The sequence below is a fragment of the Lactuca sativa genome, chromosome 7 (genome assembly GCF_002870075.4).
Source record: "Lactuca sativa cultivar Salinas chromosome 7, Lsat_Salinas_v11, whole genome shotgun sequence".
NCBI lineage: Eukaryota > Viridiplantae > Streptophyta > Magnoliopsida > Asterales > Asteraceae > Lactuca > Lactuca sativa.
The window spans coordinates 198673968-198699641 of record NC_056629.2 but is presented as its reverse complement, the minus strand read 5'-3'; the positions used below and the strand labels follow the sequence as shown (position 1 = coordinate 198699641).

General features: G+C 33.6%; 1 protein-coding gene across 1 annotated transcript; it reads left to right on the top strand.

Annotated features, from left to right (window-relative positions):
• Nucleotides 1-12313: 12313 nt before the first annotated feature.
• On the top strand, nucleotides 12314-15625 carry LOC111884969 (glyceraldehyde-3-phosphate dehydrogenase GAPCP1, chloroplastic). Its single transcript, XM_023881277.3, has 14 exons — nucleotides 12314-12830; nucleotides 12927-12994; nucleotides 13103-13170; nucleotides 13261-13299; nucleotides 13464-13564; nucleotides 13734-13846; nucleotides 13940-14039; nucleotides 14130-14276; nucleotides 14428-14488; nucleotides 14638-14735; nucleotides 14808-14950; nucleotides 15060-15143; nucleotides 15239-15328; nucleotides 15459-15625. Exons 1-14 carry the CDS (start codon nucleotides 12732-12734, stop codon nucleotides 15514-15516), a joined length of 1269 nt encoding a protein of 422 aa, XP_023737045.1. The 5' UTR covers nucleotides 12314-12731; the 3' UTR covers nucleotides 15517-15625.
• The last annotated feature ends 10049 nt before the right edge of the window (nucleotides 15626-25674 follow it).

Sequence of the window (25674 nt, the reverse complement as noted above, 5' to 3'; positions counted from 1 at the left end):
TACCTGAAACACATATAATCAATAATTGCAAGCACGAAGGTTACTGTGTTCCCTAAAATACCAAATACAACACACCATAAATAAATATATATGAGTTATCAACAACACTTGGGACTATCAACAGTCCCAGTGGGCAAACAGCACCCCCTTTGGGTTATCAGCAACCTTGGAGACTACCCAAAGTCTCAGTCACACATAAACAACATAACACAATAATAACAGCTAGACCCAGTTGGTCATCACAAATATAGTTATTCTACCACATAGGTTAGAATAAGTGAGGAGACTCGCCTTATACTGATGACAAATAGATCCCACACCCGAACTGTCGGAACTAGACTCTGCCAAATAACACAATAATTAACCCTAATTAATAATTAAGGTCCACAACCCAACTCACATGTCCAATCCCACAACTATTCTCCTTAAGGTCAAAATACCATTTTGCCCCTCTCATGGCCCAAACCCTAAAACTTTGACTAAAAGTCAAATTCAACAAAAAGTCAACCTCCCAGTAAGTTGGGCGTATGCTTCTCACGCACCGCGTACTTGAAGAATCAAGAGAGTCGGGGTCAGCCCTGACATTGTTGGGTGTAGCCATAAGTACGTTAAAAGCCCCTTGTTGTCGATATCAAATGCTGAAATCTAACCGATCACACGTTCACTTTTCCGATTTTCTTCCTTTATGGCCTCAGACTGTGCATCTTTGATCGTTTCCAAAACTGGGGTCATCATAGTCATCCTCATACGCACATCCTAAATCGGGGTACTAATCGCCCTCCAGCTCAAGGTGTCGGCCACCACATTGGCCTTGCATGAATGATACATAATCTTACAGTCATAATCTTTCACTACATCCAACCACCTTCTCTGCCTCATGTTCACGTTAGGCTGATCCATAAGCTCAAGGTGTCGGCCACCACATTGGCCTTGCATGAATGATACAAAATCTTACAATCATAATCTTTCACTACATCCAACCACATTCTCTGCCTCATGTTCACGTTAGGCTGATCCATAAGATATCTCACGATCTTATGGTCTGTGTAGATGATACACCGAACACCATAAATATAGTGACGCAAAATCTTGAGAGCGAAAACCATAACCCCAATTCCAAATCATGAGTGGGATGCTTCACTTCACGAGGCTTTAGGTGCCTCGAAGCGTATGCAATCACATGCCCCATCTGCATCAACACAACATTCACCCCTGCAATGGATGCATCACAGTAGACCACAAAATCCTCAACTCCCTCAGGGAGGGCAAACACCGGTGCCTCACACAGTCTTTAGCTAAGGGTCTCGAATGATGGCTGCTGCTCAGGCCCCCAACCGAACACAACATTCTTCCTCGTCAACTTAGTGAAAAGAACAACAATCTTGGAGAAGTCTCGAATGAATCTCCGATAATATCCTGCCAAACCGAGGAAACTCTGAATCTCAAATGGATACTTCGACACTTCCCACCACATCACCGCCTCTATCTTGGTTGGGTCGACTAAGATATCGTTCTGGTTGACAAGGTGTCCTAGAAACTGAACCTCACGCAACCAAAAGTCACACTTTGAGAACTTGGCATAGAGCCTTTCCATCCTCAAAACTCTGAAAATCTCGCGTAAATGCTCTTCATGTTGCTCTCTGGTCTTCGAATAGACCAAAATGTCATCGGTGAAGACAATCACCGATCGATCTAACATGGGCCTGCACACTCGGTTCCTGAGATACATGAACGACGCCAGTGCGTTGGTAAGTCCAAAAGGCATCACCACGAACTCGTAATGTCCATAACGAGTTCAAAAGATCGTCTTCTGAATATCCTCCTCTCGCACCCTCATTTGATGGTAACCATAACTCAAATCGATCTTGGAGAACAAGATGCCCCATGATATTAGGTATAGAACCATCAAAAACTACATAATTTTAACAAAATTCAATCATATATCTCTACCATATCTCTTGTGTCATCTATTAGAGTTTATGTTAGGCCTTGTATATATTTTTTATGGAGTTTTATAAGTTTATTTTTGCACCACAAACCGTGTATAATAATATTTTACCAACCACATATAGTTCAGTATATTGCAATTTATTACAGAAAACTATAGTGAAAGATTGAAAATTTTCAGTAAAAACCCGATAAACCTCTTCCCATAATCCATAAAAAAAACAATGCGAGTATACATAAGGTATGTGTCGAAGGAAGTTATGAAGCTTCTACTAGAGGTCTAGTAAAAACACATTTGAAATACATATATGTTGGGAATAATTCCAAAATAAAAAATAATATGAGTTCAAAAACAATAGCAAGAAGCTAACATTGAAAGAAAAAATATATTTTTTTAATAAAAAAGAAGCCAATTTAGATGATTCTATACTCTAATATTACATATATACATGAAAGTCAAACATATCATAATACCTTATTTTGTTTGATATATTCATTATAATGTTCTTAACTTTCAACTCCTAACTTGATTTACTTTCAAGATTTTTAGAAGTTTACTATTATCTTCCTTTTACATCACATCTTTTTGCCGAACACCTACTAGGCTATATATAATATAGTTGAAAATGAAAATTATATGAGAGGAAGATAAATGTGAAATTTATAAAAATCTTGGAAGTAATTCAAGTTAAAAGTTTAATTATAAGAACATTGGACAATTGCAATGTATATATATATATATATATATATATATATATATATATATATATATATATATATATATATATATATATATATATATATATATATGATACAAAATGATGTATTGTGGTGAGTTTGAGTACCTAAGCTTATATACCTTTAAGGGTATATTCATTTTTCCTATATATATATATATATATATATATATATATATATATATATATATATATATATATATATATATATATATATATATATTCTAATAAAAAAATAGTTTTAATCTCCTTTTGACATGTGTCATCCTATTAAACCTCCTAATTAATGCATATTTTATTCTACTTTTGCCATGTGTCACCCTATTAGGCTCCATCATTAATGCATGCCATTTATCAACCTTTTAATTCTCAATTTTAAATTTTAAATTTCCCACTCTAATTACATTAATTTAATTACATTAGAATAAAAATTAAATTAAAATTAATACAAATTATAAAGTGATATAATTTCACATATTTATTTAAACTAATGATTATAATTTTATATAACTAAAAACATATCTCTTAATTAATAATTTATTTGAAATTATTGATTGGTAATTTTGAGTTCTCACTATAATAGTTTAATTAATTTTGTAACCGTGGTTCCCACGGGTTATAAACTAGTATATATATATATATATATATATATATATATATATATATATATATATATATATATATATCTTACTATATTATTATACAAACCTTACTATTTCTAAAAATAGATTTAAGACGTTCAAAATATGATGCTTTAAATACTACAATTTATGCATAATAATTTTTTTATCCGCTGACAATAGTGATTTTGGAATTTTTGAAATTCATAATTGGCTCCTATATCTCTCGATGACCCCTTTAATCTGTGACTGATTCTTTTGAAATCTAATATTTGGGGCGACCAATTCTTTTGATTCCTAAGATCTGGGCAAGCTATCACCCACATTCTATCAGGCTTATCTTGACCAGATCTTTTTCGTTTGAATTCCCTCTTAATCGGCTACAAATCGTTTAAATGCAAGCTACTCCTTACTTCTCTCTCTAAGAAACTCTAGATCTGAATACCACCTTCAAGTGTCGATTAGCTTTCTGGTCACCACCATGGCTTGCGAAAAAGGTGTTTGGTGGATTTACATAGCAACTGTAATCTGCATAAAGACACACAATGCGCTTCTCTCACTATTAAGTATTACTTTTTATAATGGTTTTCATTGCTCCACTTCCATGTACCATTTTTGACCACACTTTGATTTCAAACAAAGTTTTTTTTTTGGAGCTTATTATAGATGTGCTGGTGGCTGGAATGGTATGAACCCCACTCTTCATCGTGTAATTGTGAAAACATATCCAAGTTACCTCTTAAATGCTTCTATGTTTCAGGTTTGATCGTTCATTTGTGAACAAACCGACATCCTTGCTCTTTGAAGGTCAGAGGAGCCCATGGACTATTCCCTTCAGGTAAACTTTTACATAGCTTTCGGTCAAATCCTCTATTTTTCTAATCTTTATATAAAAATCAAGTTCTATTTTTTTTACCAATCACTCACCTATTGTCTCCACCGCCATCAGACTACTCTCACTTTTTTCTAACCGTGATATCTATCTAAAATGTAAACTTTATATCTCATATGTTTTTATTAGCTTGATCTTCTCTTTTAAAAGTCTGCCCATTTTTAGGGTTATTTTTTTCCAGACGTCCATCCATCAGTCTGTTGTGTTTTATTTTTCTATTAATCGAAGAGAAACAAAGGTAAGTGTTAGATTTTAGGGGAGCATCTTATTGTGAGTTTATGTCATGTGTTTTAGTGGTTTTTGTACAGGGTTTGTGTAGAATGTATTTACAAAGCAATAGTTTTTATGTTTTATAATGAAGTTATGTCATATGCTTTAACATGTATTGAATGGCAGGGATGGAGCTGCTATACCCGGTCATGTAGCACTTGACATGTTGTGATGTTCATCTTGTGGATGAAGTATCTTTCTGATTTTTTTAAATGAAAATATTATTGAGAGAATGATGATTTGTCTTCGAGATTTTTTAGATGTTGTGTACAATGGCAATAATGATCATAGGCTAAAGAAACTGTGTAGCTGAAAGTTCAATGGAGGCTAAATGAATTTACCGGGTGATGAATGTATGTCTTTATTTCACTATTATTTTTTTGATAGTTTGCTTTCTACTATAGAGGAAGAAAGACATCATCTCAACATTCCTGTTTATGTTTGTAATTTGGTGATTGAGGAATCCTTTCCATTTACATGTAGTATTTTTGTATATAAGATTATTAGGTTAATTTAGCTTACCGATGGTATGTATGTTATTTTTGTATATTGCAATATGCTTTGTTAGATTATCTACAACTTATAGTTCATTCCAATTTTGAACCTGTAATCATTTTTTCTTTCATTTTTGTTGATAAAGTTTTTGGAGCTGCTTATGAGATGGCTTCAAATGTTGCATAAAAGATGGAATTAGCAGTAAGGAAATAGATGACATTGATGAAAACTTCACTTCTAAGAGTTGCTAAACAACCTCATGTACACAGATGTTCGCTCTTTTAAAGTCGTAAATTTTTTTCGACTATTCTTTTAATATATTATAAAAGTTCCATCCATTAAATCTCATTATAATTTCTTAGTTCCATCTTTAATTGTATGTTTTCTTGTTCATAAGTTGGTCTACTGTATCATTCTTTTTGATTTACATATTAGGTGTGTTTGCAACTTTGCATCATGTTCATGTTAATATATTGACTCATGTAGAGTTGGACTTAGTTTATAATCGGAACTTCTAAAGGAATGGATGTAATTATTTACAGGTATATGATAACCAAATTAGTTGATATACAATAACATTATAAACCATACAATCATATTTAATTGCATCATAAAAACCGTTTGTAGTTGTTAAGAATCTTGGCTTTTAAATGTAATTACATAAGATTTTGTAATCAAACAAAATATAACAATCATATTTAATTTCATCATAAAAACCATCTCTCTAACCGTGTCTATGTGTTTATAGGTCCCAAAATAGGACATTGAATTAAGGGGCCAAAACATGAAGCCATATGACATATTTCTCAAGGATCAAAGGTGAATTTTGAATTTAATAAAGTAGTGAGTTGAATCATTAAAATACGAAGTAGCTGTAAGTACGGTAGATTACGAATAGTATTTTTATGCTTATTTTTGTTTGTTTGATGATATTGGAATCTTAGGTGTGTGTTCTGAGTGTATAGGAAGGCTTTGGTGTGATGTACTGGACATACACCAATAGGAGTATTGTTGTGATTTCCTGGTGTTAAGCTTCTCCATATGTTGTTGCTTCAATTCATTGGTCCTCATTTTCTTGTATGTAAAATCCTAGACAATGCCATTGCTTCAAAAAATGTGAAATCGGCAAAATTAAGTTTAACCTCAGGCTCCATTTTTTCTAATTCTGCAGTTTTTGTTGTGATAGGGTCTTTATTTTGACATATATTGACATTTTCTTCTTCGTGAAGCCCTTTATCAAAAAGTCGTATATCCATTGCAGAAAACAACTTAAAAAATAAGAAGTTTTAATTCCAAATCTTAAACTTAGTTTTCGCTATTAGCAAATTCTTCATCTATGTTTCTTCTCCTGGTTGTTTTAGTGCAACATTGTTTAAAAGGTAATTATTTTACCTTTCTTTTTTGATTTATCACAGGGGTGTTGGATTTAAAAGCTTTTCTTCCTTCAAAAACAACTACAACCTAGAAAATCGGTGGTTGTTTAAGGCTTGGTGCGGGGAAAGGTAATTTTTCCAAGGTATTAAGGATAACATTTTCATAATGAAAAAACAAAGAAGGGAAAGGAGAATGAGTCCAAATAGAGGAATTATGGGTAAAAAGCAAGAACAGAATGCACATTGCATCATGTAACCATTATATATTCCCTCCAGTTCTGGCGTATTTGTCAAATTTTATCTTTTAGGTAAGCCAACTGGACATGTATTGGCAACAAAGCTCATGAGGATGGACATTCTGAGACTGTTTGATCCATATGTAAGCTTAAATTAATTGGACAAATGTTACCTTCCGGAAAAAAAAAATTACTATGAAGAAAAAGACATTAAATCGAACGTAAAAAGATATCTTCAAGCTTGTATTCAATGACCTTTTATGTTAATGTCTATGAGTGGGATAAGATAAACCAAAATAAGCTTGGGTAGAAATATGACCAAAATACCCTTGGTTAGAAATGTGATTAGAATACCCTTGTTAGAATTATGATCATAATACCCTTAGGGATGCAAGTGCTTCACGCTATGCCATGATCATTATCAGTTGCGGTCACCACCACTGCTCCACCCTCTCTGCCAAAATGTAGCCCCCACCCCACTGACAAAGCATAGCCTTTGCTCTGGGTTTTGTTGAGATTTCATTGTTCTTCAGTGAATATAAGAGAAAACTTGCTTTCTATTTTTTAATCATTTCTTAATTATGTTTAAGCACAATGTCCTCCTTATTGATGCCATTCCTTTAATTTTTTTTAAAGTTGTCTTTGTCAAAAATCACAACCCCTTATTTTCTTGATATTCTTCTCTCTACTATATTTATTGATTATGTAAAGAAGAATAGCGACACAAAGATAATTTAAAGTCTTCCTCATGACCAATCGTGATCCTTAATTGACCTAAATGTTCCTTTTGAACATTGGTTTCCACCATTCATCAACCATAACCATACCTGTTATCTGTATGCATCATCAAATTCAACTTGTAAAAGGAATGAATGTCAAACAAATATTGGTTTAAGAGCCTATTTTAACAAATAAGTAAGAGTATGTTGTTATCCCTTTCATTTATCCATAATGTTGGTGACACTATTTGACTTATTATGCATATTCCTTTCATGAATCTGATGATATTAAATAAATAATGCAGGTAAATTTGTAGCAAAAGGGTGAGAGAACAAGAGTTATACATGAGATAGCTAAATATGTAATTTTGGAGCCTACAAGTAATTTTTGCAGTATTAAAAAAGCAACTGTTTTTCAATAAACGTTTTGTAATATTTTGAAACGATATTATTGAAACTTAGAACTATTTAAATGTCATCTTTTCACACCTTTGTTTCTGTGTGTTCTCTATATTTTATGATTCTTGTAGCTTTGAATGTTTCAATGATTTATTTAACCGATTTACATATTGAAACTTCATCTCCATTAGATACATGTATATTGTTGTTGACAAAGTAAGATATTCCCACATATTTTACTTCACACCATTTTATACTATAAGAAATATAAATGCTCGTAAAATCAAATAATACCTCAAAGTATGATCTTTTTAGATGAATTGTTAAATGAGTATTATAAGTGAATAATGCATTTGACTTTTTATTGTTTCATTTAGACCTCTTGTTAATTTGGTCGAATTTGTAAAATCAACAACTAAGACCGATTTGAATTTAGGATAAATTACACAATAGTCCTTATAGTTTTGAGTAGAATGCGTGTTTAATCCTTTAATTTCTTAAACTCAGACCATCCTTATAATTATGTTTTGTTTTGATTTTGGTCCATAATCACATTTTTGGATTCAATTTCAAGTAGGCAGGTGGATTATTGTCGTCCCACTCCCATCTTTGAGGTTTTCATATGATATGTTTTCAAGATTATGCTTTTCATTAGGTTTCAAAATTTTGTTTTATTTGATGTATTTTCGTTTTTCGGTACCTACAGTGGTGGTCGCCAAAGGCAAAGGATATATGATTAGAGGGTGAGAATTGGTGATGTAATGGTTAGAGCTTAAGGTTAAGTGTACAAGTATATGAACATGAGAAATGGAACATATTAGGTTTAGGATTTCTTTTTTCGTATTTAATCATTTTAAGTTGTTCTGAGACTAAATACAAAATAAAAACAAACTAAATGGATGGTCAAGGTTAAAAAAAAACTTAGGAGACTAGGCACACGAAGGCTAGCCCAAACCACAAGGACCAATCATGTAATTTAACCTTAAATTTATAACCATAATATATTGATATATGATGTTGGGTCGATATCCCAAATGAAATAAAAATTACGATCGCTTTTTTAGCACACGGTTCCTGGTACATATTTTCATTCAAGTAATTATAACATTTTGGCTTGGGACTCGGTGAGTTGAGGTCCAACTCGTCGAGTAGAATCGACTTTGGACACGAGAGTTTAGTGACCTACTCGACAAGTCGGCAAACCGACTCGACGAGTAGGCGTTGTTTGGATAAAATCCTAATCTAAGGGATTTCATCCTATTTAAGTATCTCATTCAGCCACCCTTTGCCCTTATTGCTCTCATAACCCTCCATATTAAACCCTAATCGTTTGTGTAAAGATCTACGACCTTTGTGGTGGTTTTTGGTGATTTTGGAACATAAGAAGGAAGAGAAAAGCTTGAAGAATCAAGAGGAGGCCAGAGGAATTCGAGTTTGTTCACCCTCTGCAGTTCTTTAGAGGTATAAAGCTGATACCTAGCTCTTTCATGTTTAAGATCCCTTTTTGGGGTGATTTAGGGCTTTTAGGAGCCATTCTTGGTGACCAAGTGCAAGCATGGTTAGGGACTAAGACTTCAGATCCAAGGTCTTTAAGGGGTTACAAGGCAGAAAGGGACTTATTTTGGAGCCTTAGAGAGCCCCATGCATCTTAAGAGTCTCATTTAGGGCCATTTAAGCTCAGAGTCCCATGCATGCACATAAAGTTTGTAATTTTACATGCTAGATCGATCTTAGAAGCCTAGATCTATCTTTTGGTCAAGTGTTGTACATCATAAATCGAGAAATGAGACTTGGTCATTCTCGACTCGGTGAGTCGTTCTTGGGACTTGACGAGTCCATGGCTTGACTTCCCTTTTCTGTTATGGTTCGAAGGAACCCAGTGAATGTTAGAGTGGTCTTAGAGGGGTCCGGGGGAGTGACCTAATGCATTGGACTTAGCCATAGACCTGGTAATCATAGGACTCGACGAGTGTATGGACAGACTTGACGAGTCCAAGGTAATCTCCCAACTTTCGAAGATGAACTCGACGAGTTGTTCATACAACTCGGCGAGTCAAGGGGCAGGACTTGTTCATAGGATGGAGATGAACTCAACGAGTTGTTCATACAACTCGGCGAGTCAGATGAAGGTTCATTCGAGGTTGTTTTAGAAGGAGAACTCGTTGAGTCGTCGCTAAACTCGACGAGTAGAGGCATGAAGAAGGACAAATGAAAGGATAGGAACTCGACGAGTTGGCGGCCCAACTCGGCGAGTCGGGTCAACTGGAGGTTGACTTTGACTTTGACTTGGTCAGGGGTAAAATAGTCATTTTACCCTAAGAGTAGTTATCGGTGTCTGATTAAGTGTTTTATGGATTTATAGTCAGAGAATCATCAGAGCAGCAGTCAGACATCTGCCGATCAGCTTTTCAGCAGTCAACCTTACAAGGTGAGTTACCTTCCAGTAGCGGTAAGTCTACGACCACAATGCCGGCCCACCACCAGTAGGAGTTGTATGTTAGATGATTGTCTTTGTGATATTAATCTAGGTTTGCTACTACCTGATATGTTATATGCTGGCATGATATGTTATATGTGATAGTGGAGTTGTATATATATATATATATATATATATATATATATATATATATATAGAGAGAGAGAGAGAGAGAGAGAGAGGAGGGTTCATGCGAAAATGCAAATAATCTGCGAAAACGCGGAAACAAGAAAAACCTATGAGATTGTGTCACCTCAACATTATATTTTGTACAATAATCCATCCAAACTTCGAAATACATTATGATACTCGATAATAGATGAGAAATTGTTTCATATTAACAAAATATGATTTTTAACATTTTTATTATGAAAACGTGAATTTAAAAATGGTTAAGGACGTGGAAAAAAAAGTAATTGTTAAAAACGTTTTTAAATCTATATTATCATAACACGATCCAATATAAACTTATACTCTTTAATTTATTGCTAATAAATTTATTTTTTATAGTACATGTGTTTGATTTTTGTAAGATAAATCTCTTTTCGCGTTTTCGCAAGATATTTATGTTTTCGCATGAACATACTTTTATATATATATATACTAGTTTATAACCCGTGAAACCACGGCTACAAAATTAATTAAACTTTAATAGTTAGAACACAAAATTATTAATCAATTATAATCGTTAATTTAAATAAATATGTGAAATTATAACACCTTATAATTTGTATTAATTTTATTTTAATTTTTATTGCATTGTTATTAATTTATTGTAATTCAAATGAAAATTTTAAAATTTAAAATAGAGAATCAATAGGTTGACAAGTGACATGCATTAATTAATAGGTTTAATAGAGTGACACATGACAAAAAAGAATAAAATGTGTATTAATTAGGAGGTCTAATATGATGACACATGTCAAAAAGAGATTAAAATTATTCTTTTATTAAAATAAGGATATATATATATATATATATATATATATATATATATATATATATATATATATATATATATATATATATATATATATATATATATATATCGGTGGTTCATGTAATTACCTCGATACCATCGCCCTTGATTTTTGATAAACGATAAAAAAAATGACACTGGTTGATAGCTGTAGTTGTGAAAGTAGAATCATGAAAAAAAAATAATGAAAAAGTAGGTTACAATTGTTTGCTCATAAACATAGTCTAAATAGGATATCTTACTTGAGTTTCGATGTTAATTTTCTTGCTCTCGAAACATTATGATATACCTCTACTAAATACTAATGGCGAGCCTACATGCTGACATGCATCTAAAGGGTGTAATGGACGCCCATGATTTTGGAAAAAGTTCTATAAATTATGCTGTAAAATTTTAATGAACACTTATTATAAATTTAAATGGTGACAACACAAAACAAAAAAAAAATAATAATAAGTAGTTTTGGAATTTTTATTTTTATACGTTAATATTCAGCTTTAAAAAAGTTTTAAAATAAATATTTTAGCAAAGTTGTATTTATCTGTTTCCAAAAATATATCATATTGGTAATTTATTTAATTTTTAGTTATGTTTACTTTGAAATAGTCTTAATTGTTTATTTGTCCAGAAGTTAATATGTCCTTATAGTTTTTATGTTATTTACAAAACAAGATTGGTGACCGATTTATGATTGATTGTCTATTATAAATTGAGAAATATATGTTAATTAATATTAACAATGATAAACTTATATATTGTTTTCGAAACATAAACACTCATTCATGGACGTTATTTCGCAGATTGTTTATATTATTTATAGAATAGACGAATAGATTAAAATGAATTTTGTGTAAGTATTAATAGTCGTATTTTCAATATATTTAAATTTTAACCAATAGCACATAGTGCTCGTAGAATAAAAAATTAAAACTTCATTAAGTACATATGAATTAGTAAAGCTCCTTTCAGATTTTTTCATTTCAAATTTCTAATTATTTTCTTTTTGTAATGGAATATTTACAGAATCTCCTTTTAGATACCATACCACATTTTACACATTTATTTTAATTGAAATAAATTTAAAATACCTGTTTAATAATAAATAAATTTATATTAAATCTTTTTTAGTTTTCGAAAAAATGGGCGACGTTTACAAGAGTGAAAGTAAGAGCATGTTAAGGCGATACGCCATAAGACGACAATTTTGACATCAGAAACAAAGGCCACGTCACTCCGGCAGACTCCCAATAAGCCGGGGAAACGACAAAAGCGAGATCTTTCCTCCACCACCGCTGCCGCTGCCACCGCCGCTGCCGCCGCCTCCACCACCACCACCATTGCACCCTCCTCGACGGTGGGTTTATGCATAAACAGCTGTAAAGACCAACGGAGAGAAACCAAGAGTCTTGCATAGTATGCTGCTTACCTTCCCTTAACATCTCCGTCAACCTTCGCCATTTAAATACTCCCTAAAAAGCCACCTCTTTGCCTCTCTTTCTATAGCAAAAAAAAATAAATTCTCTCTCTTCTTTCTCTCTCTAGGGTTTTGGTCTTGACGCAAAGATCTACCAAACCCACATTCATATTCATGGCTTTCTCGTCTCTTCTCCGATCGACCAACCCACCACCTGTTCTTGAAGCATCCCGTCAATCACTCTCTGCCCCTTCATTTTCTAGCCGATCACAGGTTCCATTTGTTTGTTTGATTTTTTTTTCGTGTTGATTTATGCTCCAGTTTCACTTTCTTCTTTTGCATCGTCTTTAATCCTTTATCTTTCTTCAGGTGTCATCGGTGAAGCTTCAGTCCACCTTATTTGGTGCTTCCGTTTCCGGAGAATCTTCTTCTTTACAGTTGAGTTTTGTTTCTGTTCCCTGCTTTTCATTTATTACGATGATCATATGATCAATTGTTCCCCTTTCGCTATTCAGAAATTGGTTCTTGTTTATCTAATCACGCAGGATATCTCACGCACGCTGCATCAATCCAATCAAAGCCACAGCCACTGAGACGCCTCCAACTGTTCCAAGTAAGAACATGTATAACGTTCATTGCACGCCTTCTATCTGTTCGATGTAATGTTTCTCTGACAAATTCCATGTTCTTGAATTTTCTATAGAGTCCAGTACCAGTGGCAAGACCAAGGTCGGAATTAATGGTATGATTTCTCAATTTATTGTTGTTTGTTTATATCATCTGCCAATCTGCATGCTAATTTTACCCATAGGGTATTACAAATTTCAAACTGTCACTTCAGTTGAAATTTCAAGATTTACTTTTGAACATCACTTTGTTAACTTGAAACTTGATAAAAAATTGCAGGTTTTGGAAGAATTGGAAGGTTGGTATTGAGAATAGCAACGTTTAGAGATGACATTGAGGTTGTTGCAGTCAACGACCCTTTTATTGATGCCAAATACATGGTAAGGATGAGGTTCAATGTAACTATGAGTCATGATTAGTCTAACATTTTGGCCTTTTTAAGTCCATGATCATCCACAATGCATAGTTTAATCTTTAATGGAAGAGTTGAAAGAGGTCATTTGAGTCCTTGATAATTCATAAATATTGATTCTTAATTGCCATTTTCAGGCTTACATGTTGAAGTATGATTCTACTCATGGTCTTTTTCAAGGAACCATCAATGTTGTTGATGAATCCACTTTGGAAATCAATGGGAAGCAAATAAAAGTAACCAGCCAAAGGTATTTATTTATTTATTCATCCCTTTTGTTACATGTGAAAGTGAAATGACCTTTTGATCCTTAAGACCTTAAACATCAATTATATATGCTCAGAGACCCTGCAACAATTCCATGGGGTGATTTTGGAGCTGACTATGTTGTAGAATCTTCTGGTGTTTTTACAACACTTGATACTGCTTCAGCACACAAGAAGGTAAACCATTGGGTTTGGTTCACTCTTCTAAAAAGTCGTTTATACCCCTGGTCTGATTTGATTTTTTGGTGACAATGACTCGATGTGCAGGGTGGTGCCAAGAAGGTGGTGATCTCAGCTCCATCAGCTGATGCCCCTATGTTTGTTGTAGGGGTAAATGAGTCCACATACAAACCAAACATGGATATTGTATCGAATGCAAGCTGCACCACTAACTGCTTGGCTCCTTTGGCTAAGGTACTGGACTACTATTCTTTTGAGTTCTTCTCATTCATCTTTTTTTTTTTTTTTTTTTTTTTTTTTTTTTTTTGTCAATTTTATGAATCAAATTTATTATGAATCAACAATCTTTAATAAAAGGCTACTCTTTTTATTTTTATATATATAGGTGGTTCATGAGGAGTTTGGTATCATTGAAGGTTTGATGACAACTGTACACGCAACCACAGGTCTTGACATTTATTTAGACCTTTATTTTTATTCTCTTTATATATATATATATATATATATATATATATATATATATATATATATATATATATATATATAATTTTCATTTAAATTTATTAAATTGTTGTTATATATTATTTGTTTTCAGCTACACAAAAAACCGTTGATGGACCTTCAATGAAGGATTGGCGTGGAGGACGTGGTGCTGCACAAAACATCATCCCCAGTTCCACTGGTGCTGCCAAGGTATTATATTATTTTTTTATATAAAATGAAATTGTAAATTTTTATATTCTTTTTTATAAAATTTTGTTTCAGGCTGTGGGGAAGGTGTTGCCAGAGCTAAACGGAAAGCTTACTGGAATGGCTTTTAGGGTTCCAACAGCGAATGTTTCTGTTGTGGATTTAACTTGTCGACTTGAGAAGAAAGCTTCTTATGAAGATGTGAAAGCCGCTATAAAGTATGGTGTTTTTTATTTTTTTTGAGATGTGAAATGTCTTTTTTACCCTTGTAAGTTGATTCCTATTTTTGATCGGCATTGATGTTTGTTGGTGATTGGAAATTTGAAGGTATGCCTCTGAGGGTCCCATGCAAGGAATTCTCGGGTACACCGATGAAGATGTTGTGTCCAATGATTTCGTTGGTGATTCCAGGTCTTTATTATTATTATTTTTAAATATTTATTTTTCATATTTGAAATTGTTAGCAATCTTTCTCATTTTTACTTTAAAAAAAATATATTTTGTAGGTCAAGTATTTTTGATGCGAAAGCGGGGATAGGGCTAAGCACGTCATTTGTGAAGTTGGTGTCATGGTATGACAACGAATGGGGTTACAGGTACATAAAATCACATCCCCTCTCTTTCTCATTATTTGTTTGTTACATATCAGGACATGACATGACATGATAGAACATGTTGTACTATGTTTGACTTTGACTGATTAGGGTTCGTCTGATTTGTGTGCAGTAACCGGGTCTTGGACCTGATAGAGCATATGGCGTTGGTGGCAGCCGTTTCCACCTGAGTTTGTTTCAAGGGCAAATATGTCCTTTCCTTACTTTTTTTTCCCCGTGAAAAAGCTAGTGTAGATTTGAACGGATGACTTGATGTTTGAAATAAAGAAAATTTATCTACTTCATACTTGTCATCATATGATATGATTCGTTTTGCATGGTGTGCTTTTTGATGTTATTTTACTTAATTTGCACAAAAATGATTTGGGTAAAAATGATTTGTTATTTTGATTGTCTGTTATTTGGGGGTCTAGGGCCAAATGCAAAAATAGAAGACTGAATATACAATGAAAGGAAAAATGCAAAATTAACCCTCGTTTTAACCTTAAATTTAGGATTTTATAAAGGACTTATATATTTATATTCTTATTACTAAGAATAATGATTGTTGGAATTAAAGAAGGTTGGTTATCTTTTAAAAAGCATATTGACAAATATATGCAAGAAAAATATTGTTATAAGAGTCTTATTAAGATTGAGACCATGATTAAAAAACAATCTAATAAGATCAGTTTTGGAGTAAGATAGAACTTAAGAACTTAAGATTATATAATCTTCCAGGTAAAAAGCAATCTAATAAAATTAGTTTTGGAGTATGATAGAACTTAAGATTGTATATAGATCCGATCTCATTGGTCCTCTTAATTTTGATGTTTGGTGTCTAAAAAACTAAAACCGTAAAATCTAAAGTGTATTTAACCTTGGAAAATGATCTTACATGAGGGGATGTAATATCTTAGTTGATAATTTTGCCATGAGAATTTGAGCTTCACATATTCCTAATCATAGATGTAAAAGGAATTGGAGTGTTTTTGAGTTGACAACTTATAAGTTACAACACTTCCATTTCAATCATAATCTTAATATATTGTTACCCAATTTCTCAATTATTTCTTTATTATGTTGTTTAGGTAGAGGTTATAAGAGAAAATCCATTAAAATTACAAAAATTAACTATTTTGTGTGTATGATATACTATAACTTGAGGATAACTGGAACCTAAGGAAAAAAAAAGCTTGGCGATGACGGAACTAGACTTAAAATTGAATTTTGATGATGTTAATTCCGATAATGAACGACTTTACGACGATAAATTTCCTCATGAAGTGTGTATTAACTTTTGTAATGGCTCTTCAAGTCGGTCTCAAGCACTTGATACTAACTGAGATGATGACTTCTTTGAAAAAGCCATAAGAGAGGTCAAAGCTGAAAGGAGGGTGTTAAGCCCCAAACTAATCCTAATGTGCTTTTAGTTGATTTGATTTATTAGAGTTTTTGTCATCTTTTAGGATTTAGGGGTAGTTTGGTCTTTTTAGGAGTTATGGTTGTTATTGGTTGTTTTGTTTGTGGGAGCACTGATTGTCCCAGGTATGTTTTGGGACCACTCCCCTGAGTCTTGTTTTCTATTTATTTGCTTCTTGAGGTTTTTGTTCGGCAGCTAAGAATTAATTTGTAAGAGAACATTGCTCTTCTTTTCGAGAGTCCATTCCTCTCGAATGAATGAGAATTCTATCCTAATTTTCTAGTATTATTGAGTATTTTGTCGTTGTGAATCTATTAGAATGCCTGGGGTATACGATAGATTCAACATGGATCTATCAAATGGTATCAGAGCTGTTGATGCTGGGGAGGAAATAACAGCAATGAGGATAATCAAAACAGATCTGCTAGAGATTGTGAAGCTGATGGAGATGCATCGTCAGAACCAGATAAAGAGAGAAGAAGAGACAGAAGCTAAAATAGCAGAAATGAAAAAATATTACTACTCACAGGAAGGGATGGAGGCTGAGAAGGCTAAATGGAGACAAATTTACTACTCAGACTTGAAGGAGAAAGAGAAAGTAGTCAATGAAGAGGAAGAAGAATCATTGGAAGATACTGAGTTGGAATCGGATGATGATGAAGAATCCTTGGAAGTTACGGAGTTGGAATCGAAACCTATGATGGAACCTCAGCTTCCACCATCACTGTTGCCGGCCCCACCGCTTTCTCCACCAGTGCTGCCACCACCGCCATCGTCCGATAATTAAGAAAAACTATCTTCGAAAGTTGCTGATTCGGGATCGAAATCCGAGTCAACTCTGCAGCTCCCACAACCAATGTTGCAGCCGTCACAACCCACACCGCCGCCGACTACACCACCATTATCGCCGCCGTCTCTACCACGGCTACTGTCCCCTCCACCTTTAGAGTTCGAGAACAGAAAAGAAGCTACAATTCTGATCCATGCAAACCCAAATCAGAAGGATGGAAAGATGAAGGTGCACATGTTCGATAGCTATAGGCCGCCGCCACCACCACCACCACCACTGTCAGGAATTCTATCAAAAGGGAAAAGAACGAGGGATTCAATGTCGGACTGTCACAACTATAAATTTTTGGTGCCTTGTAACTACAACACTTATGTCAACTATGAATCAAAAACATGAAAGCATGCATGATGCTTACTCTATGACAATAGAATTTCAATCAAACACTGCATACAAGCACTACAAATAGTCAACAAATAATTGGAAACCCTAGAAGTCCTTGTTTAAGTCCATTTTGGACTAGGACTTCCTTATTGGGCCCAATGGACCAATAAGCTTCCAACTGGAATATCATGGGCTTAGAACTCTTGAATGGGCTCTAATTGGACTCAATTTCATTTATTTTAATATTTTGGGCCATATTGGGCCTAGAATGAAACCAAATATTTAAATGAATCTCATTGGGCCATAACTAACCTAAATAGCCCTAATGGGCCATAAAAATCATTACTTGATTTATTTTGGGCCAATAGTTATCTAAATTAGCTATGATTTGGACTTAGGCATTTAAGGGCCTAATTCCTTCCTTTTTCTCTCTAAATCTCGGTCCAAGCCCAAGAGAAAAGGAAGAGTTGATTTCTTGCATGCGACATCATTTTTGTATGAGGGATAACTAGGCATTACACTTCAAACATCCATGCACTTCTTATCTTTCCATGCAAGCTCACTCTCTCTTCTTCTCCCTCTCTCCTTCTCGGACGAATCCAAACAAACACACACACACACACTTCACTCACAATTCTTTCTAGAAAACTCTCTCCACTCCTCTACATATTTTCGAGATTAAGGAAGTTTTCAAGGAGATTTAACCCATAGACACATCATCTAAGGTAAGTTGATGTTAGATCCATAATCTAGCTATTTCCTTTCATTCAAGAATCATCTCTTAATTCATTCAAACTCATGATCTTGCACCTTAGAAGCATCCAAGTTCGAGATCCTCCAAGAAAGGTTGCTAGGATCGAATTCTTCTTCATCTTTTCCTTCCAAAACCGAAACCATACCCAAGGTAAGTTTCATACCCCTTCCTTTTTGGTTTTTATGAGTTTTATGGGGGAGAATATAAGTAAATGTGTAGATCTATGTGTAAATGTATGCTATATGTGATTTGATGCATGTATGTGTGTGATATCATGTGTTTTGTGATGAATATGTTATCAAAAAGTGTGTAAAAACCGAGATCTAAGGCATGAGAAAGGAAATAAACATATCTTAAGTTATTGTACACTAATCAAGTCAACAAAAATAGTTTATGAGGTTAGGATGAACATATCCTAACATAAAACACATTTTAGGGTTTAAAATGTCAAAAATACAAAACTTAGGGTACAAACCGACAAATTTATAGTTCCTGGAGGGTCAAAAGGTTCCAAACAGTTTCTATAATAATTTTTCTGAACAACAACATTTTTAAGGGACTTAAAGTGTAAATTTTGAACCTAATGGGCTAGATTTGGGCTTTTCGGCCCAATAAGCCTCAAAATGCGAGATTTCTAGGTTTGAGGGGCTGAAAATGCAATTTTATGTAAAACAGGGGATTTGAAGTGTATTAAAACTATTTCAAAGGTAAAAAATGCTTTTCAAATTCAAAAAGGATCAAAAATGTAAAAAATTTCTATTTTGGGCCAAAACTGTAAAAGTTGCGAAACTGGGGGGTTTTAACCGAGAAAACATCATTCTGGAAGGGCTAAGGTTGTTTACAAAATAAATTTGGGTTAAAAATGTATTTTCAACAAGTTTATGATACAAAAGTGTCAAAATAATGTTTTAAGGACTAAAATGAAATTCTTTTATATAAAAGACTAAAAGTGTTATTTTTATAAAAGAAAGGTTGTGAAAAGGTAAAAATCTTACTTTTTAAAAAATTAATTCACTAAGACAAAATACATTATCCACGACTACCGACGAAACGGAAAAACAAATGCACTCTCAACAACAAATATCGTTACAAAACGAATTGATTCGGTCTCGAATCAATAACAAAAGATAAATCAATAAACCAAAGTATTTCAATAAACACACGATAACTATGATGAGTCAACATTCAAACTTTGGGCTTGAAAGTTTCAAATCATGCTCGTTGGGCCTTGCTAGCCCAATAACCTGATCTTTGGGCCCGAAGGGAACGCGCTTACATGTTAATGGGCCTCCAATGACCCAATTCCATGTAAAAGGACTTTCAATAGCTCTATTGTGCTATTGGGCCCTAATGGTCCATTAGTACTGCTAGTGAGGTCGAAATGCGAGTTGGGCCAAGTGCCTTTCGCATTCCTAATAGCCTTGAATAACTTATGGAAACAAAGGGGGCTTCGTACCCTCCTTTCTCCTCGGTTGACCGACTTATGAGAATTCAAGTAAACAGATTCGTGGCGTTAATCAAGAGAAGTCAGGGTGGTTGGATTATGTGAGTAGTACGGACGACGCCTTAAGGATCGTTCGTAACCTGTAGTTATAAACTAGTCATTTTCATTAATGTGTGATTGTAACAACTCACAAACCCTAGTTAATCCAATGTCACCTGGGTAATCAAAAACATTCGTCGTATCGGTATAACAATAAACAAGTCATGTCATTTGCGTATTGGGAAAACATCGGGTTTTCCCGGAAAGTTCAACATTTTCACCTATGTGATGTATACAAAGTTCAACAATTATACATGTTTTCAAAATCGACAAGCATATTTACGGATCTTCACACTTTTTATAAACAAATACTCTTTTCAGAAAATATCGGATTTTCTGGGTTTTTCAAACTTCACAAAAATCATTTTTCCATAACATTACTTATGAACTCACCAACATTTCATAAGTTGACGTTTTTCCAAAATAACTTGTAATGTTTAAAACAATGTACTGAATGTAAACAATGTATTGAATGTAAACAATATCAGTTGTAATATTCCAATGCATGGTGATGACTTGTGTTATGATTCATGTATATTCATTGTGATGATATTCAATTTGAGTCACAAGAGCCCTCGGGTGTTTCCGCCGTTCGGTTCGGGGGTGTGACACGGACCACGTAGAAACGAACCAGTTCTGCGATGGGTGTTTTCACAAGACAGAATGCGAACTACGTTACTGGGAGATAACGACTCCGTTAGTCGATGGACGGAAGGAAGAGATTCTAGGGTTTTGCAAAAATGAGCTTAAAAGAGACAAGTGGGCTGCGATCAACTTCCTGGGCTCACCAAATGCTGAACATACTATGGACTTAATGGGTAACGTTTTTAATTTAAGCCCAAATTTAATTGTATCAGCTATGACTTTGACTACGAAAGTCAAACAAAGAATAGGCCCACATTATTTTCACGTCACACTAACCAAATTAACCAGACAATTGTAGCCGATTCCTCAATCCCGCACCTTTGTTTCTCTTCTGCCGATTGAACCTCAATCGGCCACCTCACTCAACCACGAAACCCATAACTTTGAGTTTGGAGGTGTTGGCTTATCCTGATCTCGCCTTTAAAACCCTAGGGTTCAATATCGGGTCCCTGTCATCCACAACATCCTCTAAACCCATCAAGAACTTTAAGGGAGAACATGATAAAAACGAGTTTTTGAGTAATCTTGTTGATTCACCTGTGCACGTTGACTTTTCTACTGAGATCACTGTGGTCTTATGTATCACAAACAGTGTTTTAGCTAGTGTTGATTGCGGCAAAGATGTTGGTACCGTAGGAAAAGCTGTCAGTTGCCAAAACTTTGGAGAAATAATTCATCTTTTCCTGACTCTTAACAAAAGGGACAAGTATTTCTCTGAACATCAGGTGAAAGAAGAAGAATCATACCAAGCATTTCAAAGGATTACTGAAGATTCTAATGTCACCTAGTCCAAACATCAGGACCCCCTCCTAGGTGATATCATGGTTCCCCAAGAAAAAGGTAATGTTGCTTTATCTATTGGGCTTCATGGTTGGGTTTTTACTCTAACCGATTTTGCGAAACCCTACGACTCTAACTTTGGTATTTACAAATCAAAGAAGAACATTCGTTAGGCTTATCAACGGGGGCCTATATTGACCAAACTTGGTGATGATTTGAAGTTTAACGAGAAAACCTTGTATGTGAAAGGTGTTGCTAGAACTGTCATTTGGTGGGGGAAGAAACAAGAAATAGTTGGAGATGCAATTATCGTCTACAACAAACAAAAGAAATCCCTTATAATTCATGGGGTGAGGGTTGATGAGTATTCATCAACTGAAGGAGCACCAGCTGACCCCTCAGTTAGAAATTTAGATGCTCTTGATCTTGCGGTAACAGATGAATCATTTCTAGCATTTGAACCATGTTGTTGGTATCTGATAGAGCAAGGGAATTGGTGTATGCTTGCTGAAATCAAAATACAGGAGGATTTAAACAGCATTGATAAGAGCTTGCAGGAAGCATACACAGAGCTGGTGGAGAACCACAATATCTCAAAGAGACACTACCAAGATGATGTTGAACAATACATGTGGAATTTTCAAGCAGGTGGTTCCTTCAAGAATACCCATGGTATTGACGAAAATTGTGGAAGAAACACAAAGATCACCCTCTTCTTTAAGGGCTACCAACTAGAGTATCGGGAGGAGCACAGTTTTAAGGAATTAATCAAGAAGCAGTCTGATTCCATGAGTTACACAATATCCATATGGGTTGAGAAGATGATCAAGGAAGAGGTCTCTAACAAGGAGAATAGAATGGTTCAATATTTCCTACATGTTGTCCCCTTATTTTTCTCTTCATACGAACTTGATTTACAATCTACTGTTGATATTAGAGATTTTTATGATGGCAAAAATAAGAATATTGGTATTAGAATTGGGGTATTAAAGGAAACGACGGTAGCCATGCAAGTTTGTGGGTTATTTGTTCTGATTACAAAGAGTGTTAATGTCCCACATTTGGAAAAGCATCTAGGATTTCAGATTTGGTATGTGGGGTATTTCCATGAAGATACACTAAGGGTTGCTAATACATCTGTTAAGATGATGACGTGGGTTGCAAAGCAAAGAAATGTGCGGGTTAATGATTATGGTGGTATGGAGAACATGATAAAAAGAACCGAAGATGGGCTAAAACTGAGAGAGACAGATGATGAACATCAGCAGCAGGAGTCTCTTAGGAAGAACCTTGATGGAATTTTTGTCTCTTTTCTTGGGCCACTAGTGTTGTAATTACATGGTTGGTCGCTTTGGGTTTATGTATCTTTTTTGATTTATTAGAGTTTTTGTCATCTTTTAGGATTTAGGGGTAGTTTGGTCTTTTTAGGAGTTATGGTTGTTATTGGTTGTTTTGTTTGTGGGATCACTGATTGTCCCAGGTCTGCTTTGGGACCACTCCCCTGAGTCTTGTTTTCTATTTATTTGCTTCTTGAGGTTTTTGTTTGGCAGCTAAGAATTAATTTGTAAGAGAACATTGTCCTTCTTTTGGAGAGTCCATTCCTCTCGAATGAATGGGAATTCTGTCATAATTTTCTGGTATTATTGAGTGTTTTGTTGCTGTGAATCTATTAGAATGCCTGGGGTATACGATAGATTCAACAAGGATCTATCAGAGGGAGGCTCTGATATAGTGATGGGAAAAAGAGGGAATAAGGAGGATGAGTATTCTGATGGAGGTGGAGAGTTGAAGAGAAAAAAGGGAAAATGACCTTGATATAGGGAAAAAATAGGAACACTACTGTTGGTGATTTTATATCATCAATATTATTTAAGTGTAATAGGCTTAAATTTGCTGACCAAAAGTGATCTTGTTGAATATTGAACAAGTTACGATGGTGTAGGAGTGCACACTTGTTCAAGTTTTTCAAGATTCAAAGTACACTGTTATTTAGGGGCGAATCCCTTAAACGAACGGGGGTTCGAGGGCAGCGCTCCTGGGAGTGGGGTCCTAGGGGTAGCCCCTAGCGGGATCCAAGGGGGAGAGTCCCTGGTTGAGGTCGAATGCATCAAAAATCCTATTTTTAGAAAGTTGACATTTTTTCCCTTAGATCTATTTAATGATAGGTTTGGTAGTTTTTTATGACAGTTTGTAACTGTCTAGTGACAGTTTTCAGACAGGAATCATATAGCCGTTTTGGGTCATTTTTTTGGTACATCTTTTGAAGAACATTTCACATACATTCTCTGATTTCGTATCTCTGAATTTCATCCAATTGAGTGTTCGATCTGTACCATCGAAATACTTCAATTTGATAATGATTCACGACTTTCAGAGAATCCAAACAATCTGTACATCTCTTTTTTCTAACAACTACCTCACCTACTTCGGTTCCCACAATACCTTTTCTCCAATCGGAACAATTATGTGCATCCTAAGGTATCAATAACATGACTCGTTATTCTGTTACTTTATCATTTTACGGTTTGTGACAATAATGGTTTTTTGTTTATGTGTGATGTATTGTTTTCATTGTAGATAATAAAAGAGATTTTGGAAATAATGATTTGAATTTAGAATATGAAAATGATGTCTACGTACCAATTCTAATATTAAGTTAAATTAGGTAATTAAATATCGACTTTATGTATTATCTTCTAAGCTTTTTACTAATGTTTTAAACATTTTATCAATTTTCAACGACACAACAAATATGCCGTTTTCATGTTTTACACTCATAATTATTTTATTTTGGTTGGATCTTTACCATCCAGATCATATCATACTTCATTATGACAAATTTGGTTATAACTCATATATTAGTATTTCAATTTTACATAATTCAACATTATTTAGAAATGTTTTTTTAAAGAGATTTTTACGTGAAAGTCTTTGATTGTGTCAAAATTTATCGTTTTAAGTATGTGACGATTTCTTATGCGTTAATACCCAAAGTTGCCAAGTTTTTTTCTTCATTTTCCCTTGTTGTTTGTAATAGTGAGTTTCCAAGTTGCTATGAAATCGAATTTTCAAAAAAAAAACTTTTATGTTTTTACCTCGAATTTGTTTTTTTTGTTTTATATATATATATATATATATATATATATATATATATATATATATATATATATATATATATATATTACCTATTCATGCATAAAACATATTTATATAAGATTTTTTTTAACTAAACATCGTATAAATACAATTTTAGGAGTGTAAAATACACATTTTACTTTTTTTAGAAACATTAATTTACCTTTTTCGATGTATAGATACATATTTTTACGTAGCTAGAAATATATCGATTAAAAGAGTGATATTTTTTTTTAAATGTTAATATATTTTTATAAGTATATATACGTATTTTTACATAGCTAAGAGTATATCAATAAAAAAATGTGTTTATATGTAAAAACATAGTTATACCTCAAAAAACGTAAAACACACACACATTTATAGAAGTTTGAATATGTATTTATGCTTCTAAAAATATAAATATACTTCTACAAACATAAAAATATGTATTTATACTCCTAAAAGTATATCTATACTTCTAAAAACATAAAAATACATATTTATACTTCTTAAAAGATAAAAACAAGCATTTATATTTCTATGAAGCATGAATACATAAAAATATGTATTTAGAGGCATATATATATATATATATATATATATATATATATATATATATATATATATATATATATATATTTAAGAAGTTTAATTTTTTTTAAGTATAAATATATATTAATATTTCTTTAGAAATATAAATATGTATTTTTATGTTTTTAGAAGTATAGAGATATAAATATGTATTTTGTCTTTTTAGAAGAATAAAATATAAATATGTATCTATAATTAAAAATCCATACTTATATTTCTAAAAACATATTTATACGTTATTTTGTTAAACTTTGTTTCGTGTATAAAATATGTTTTTACATTAATATGTATAATATAAAAAAAAAACATTAAGCATTTGTAAACT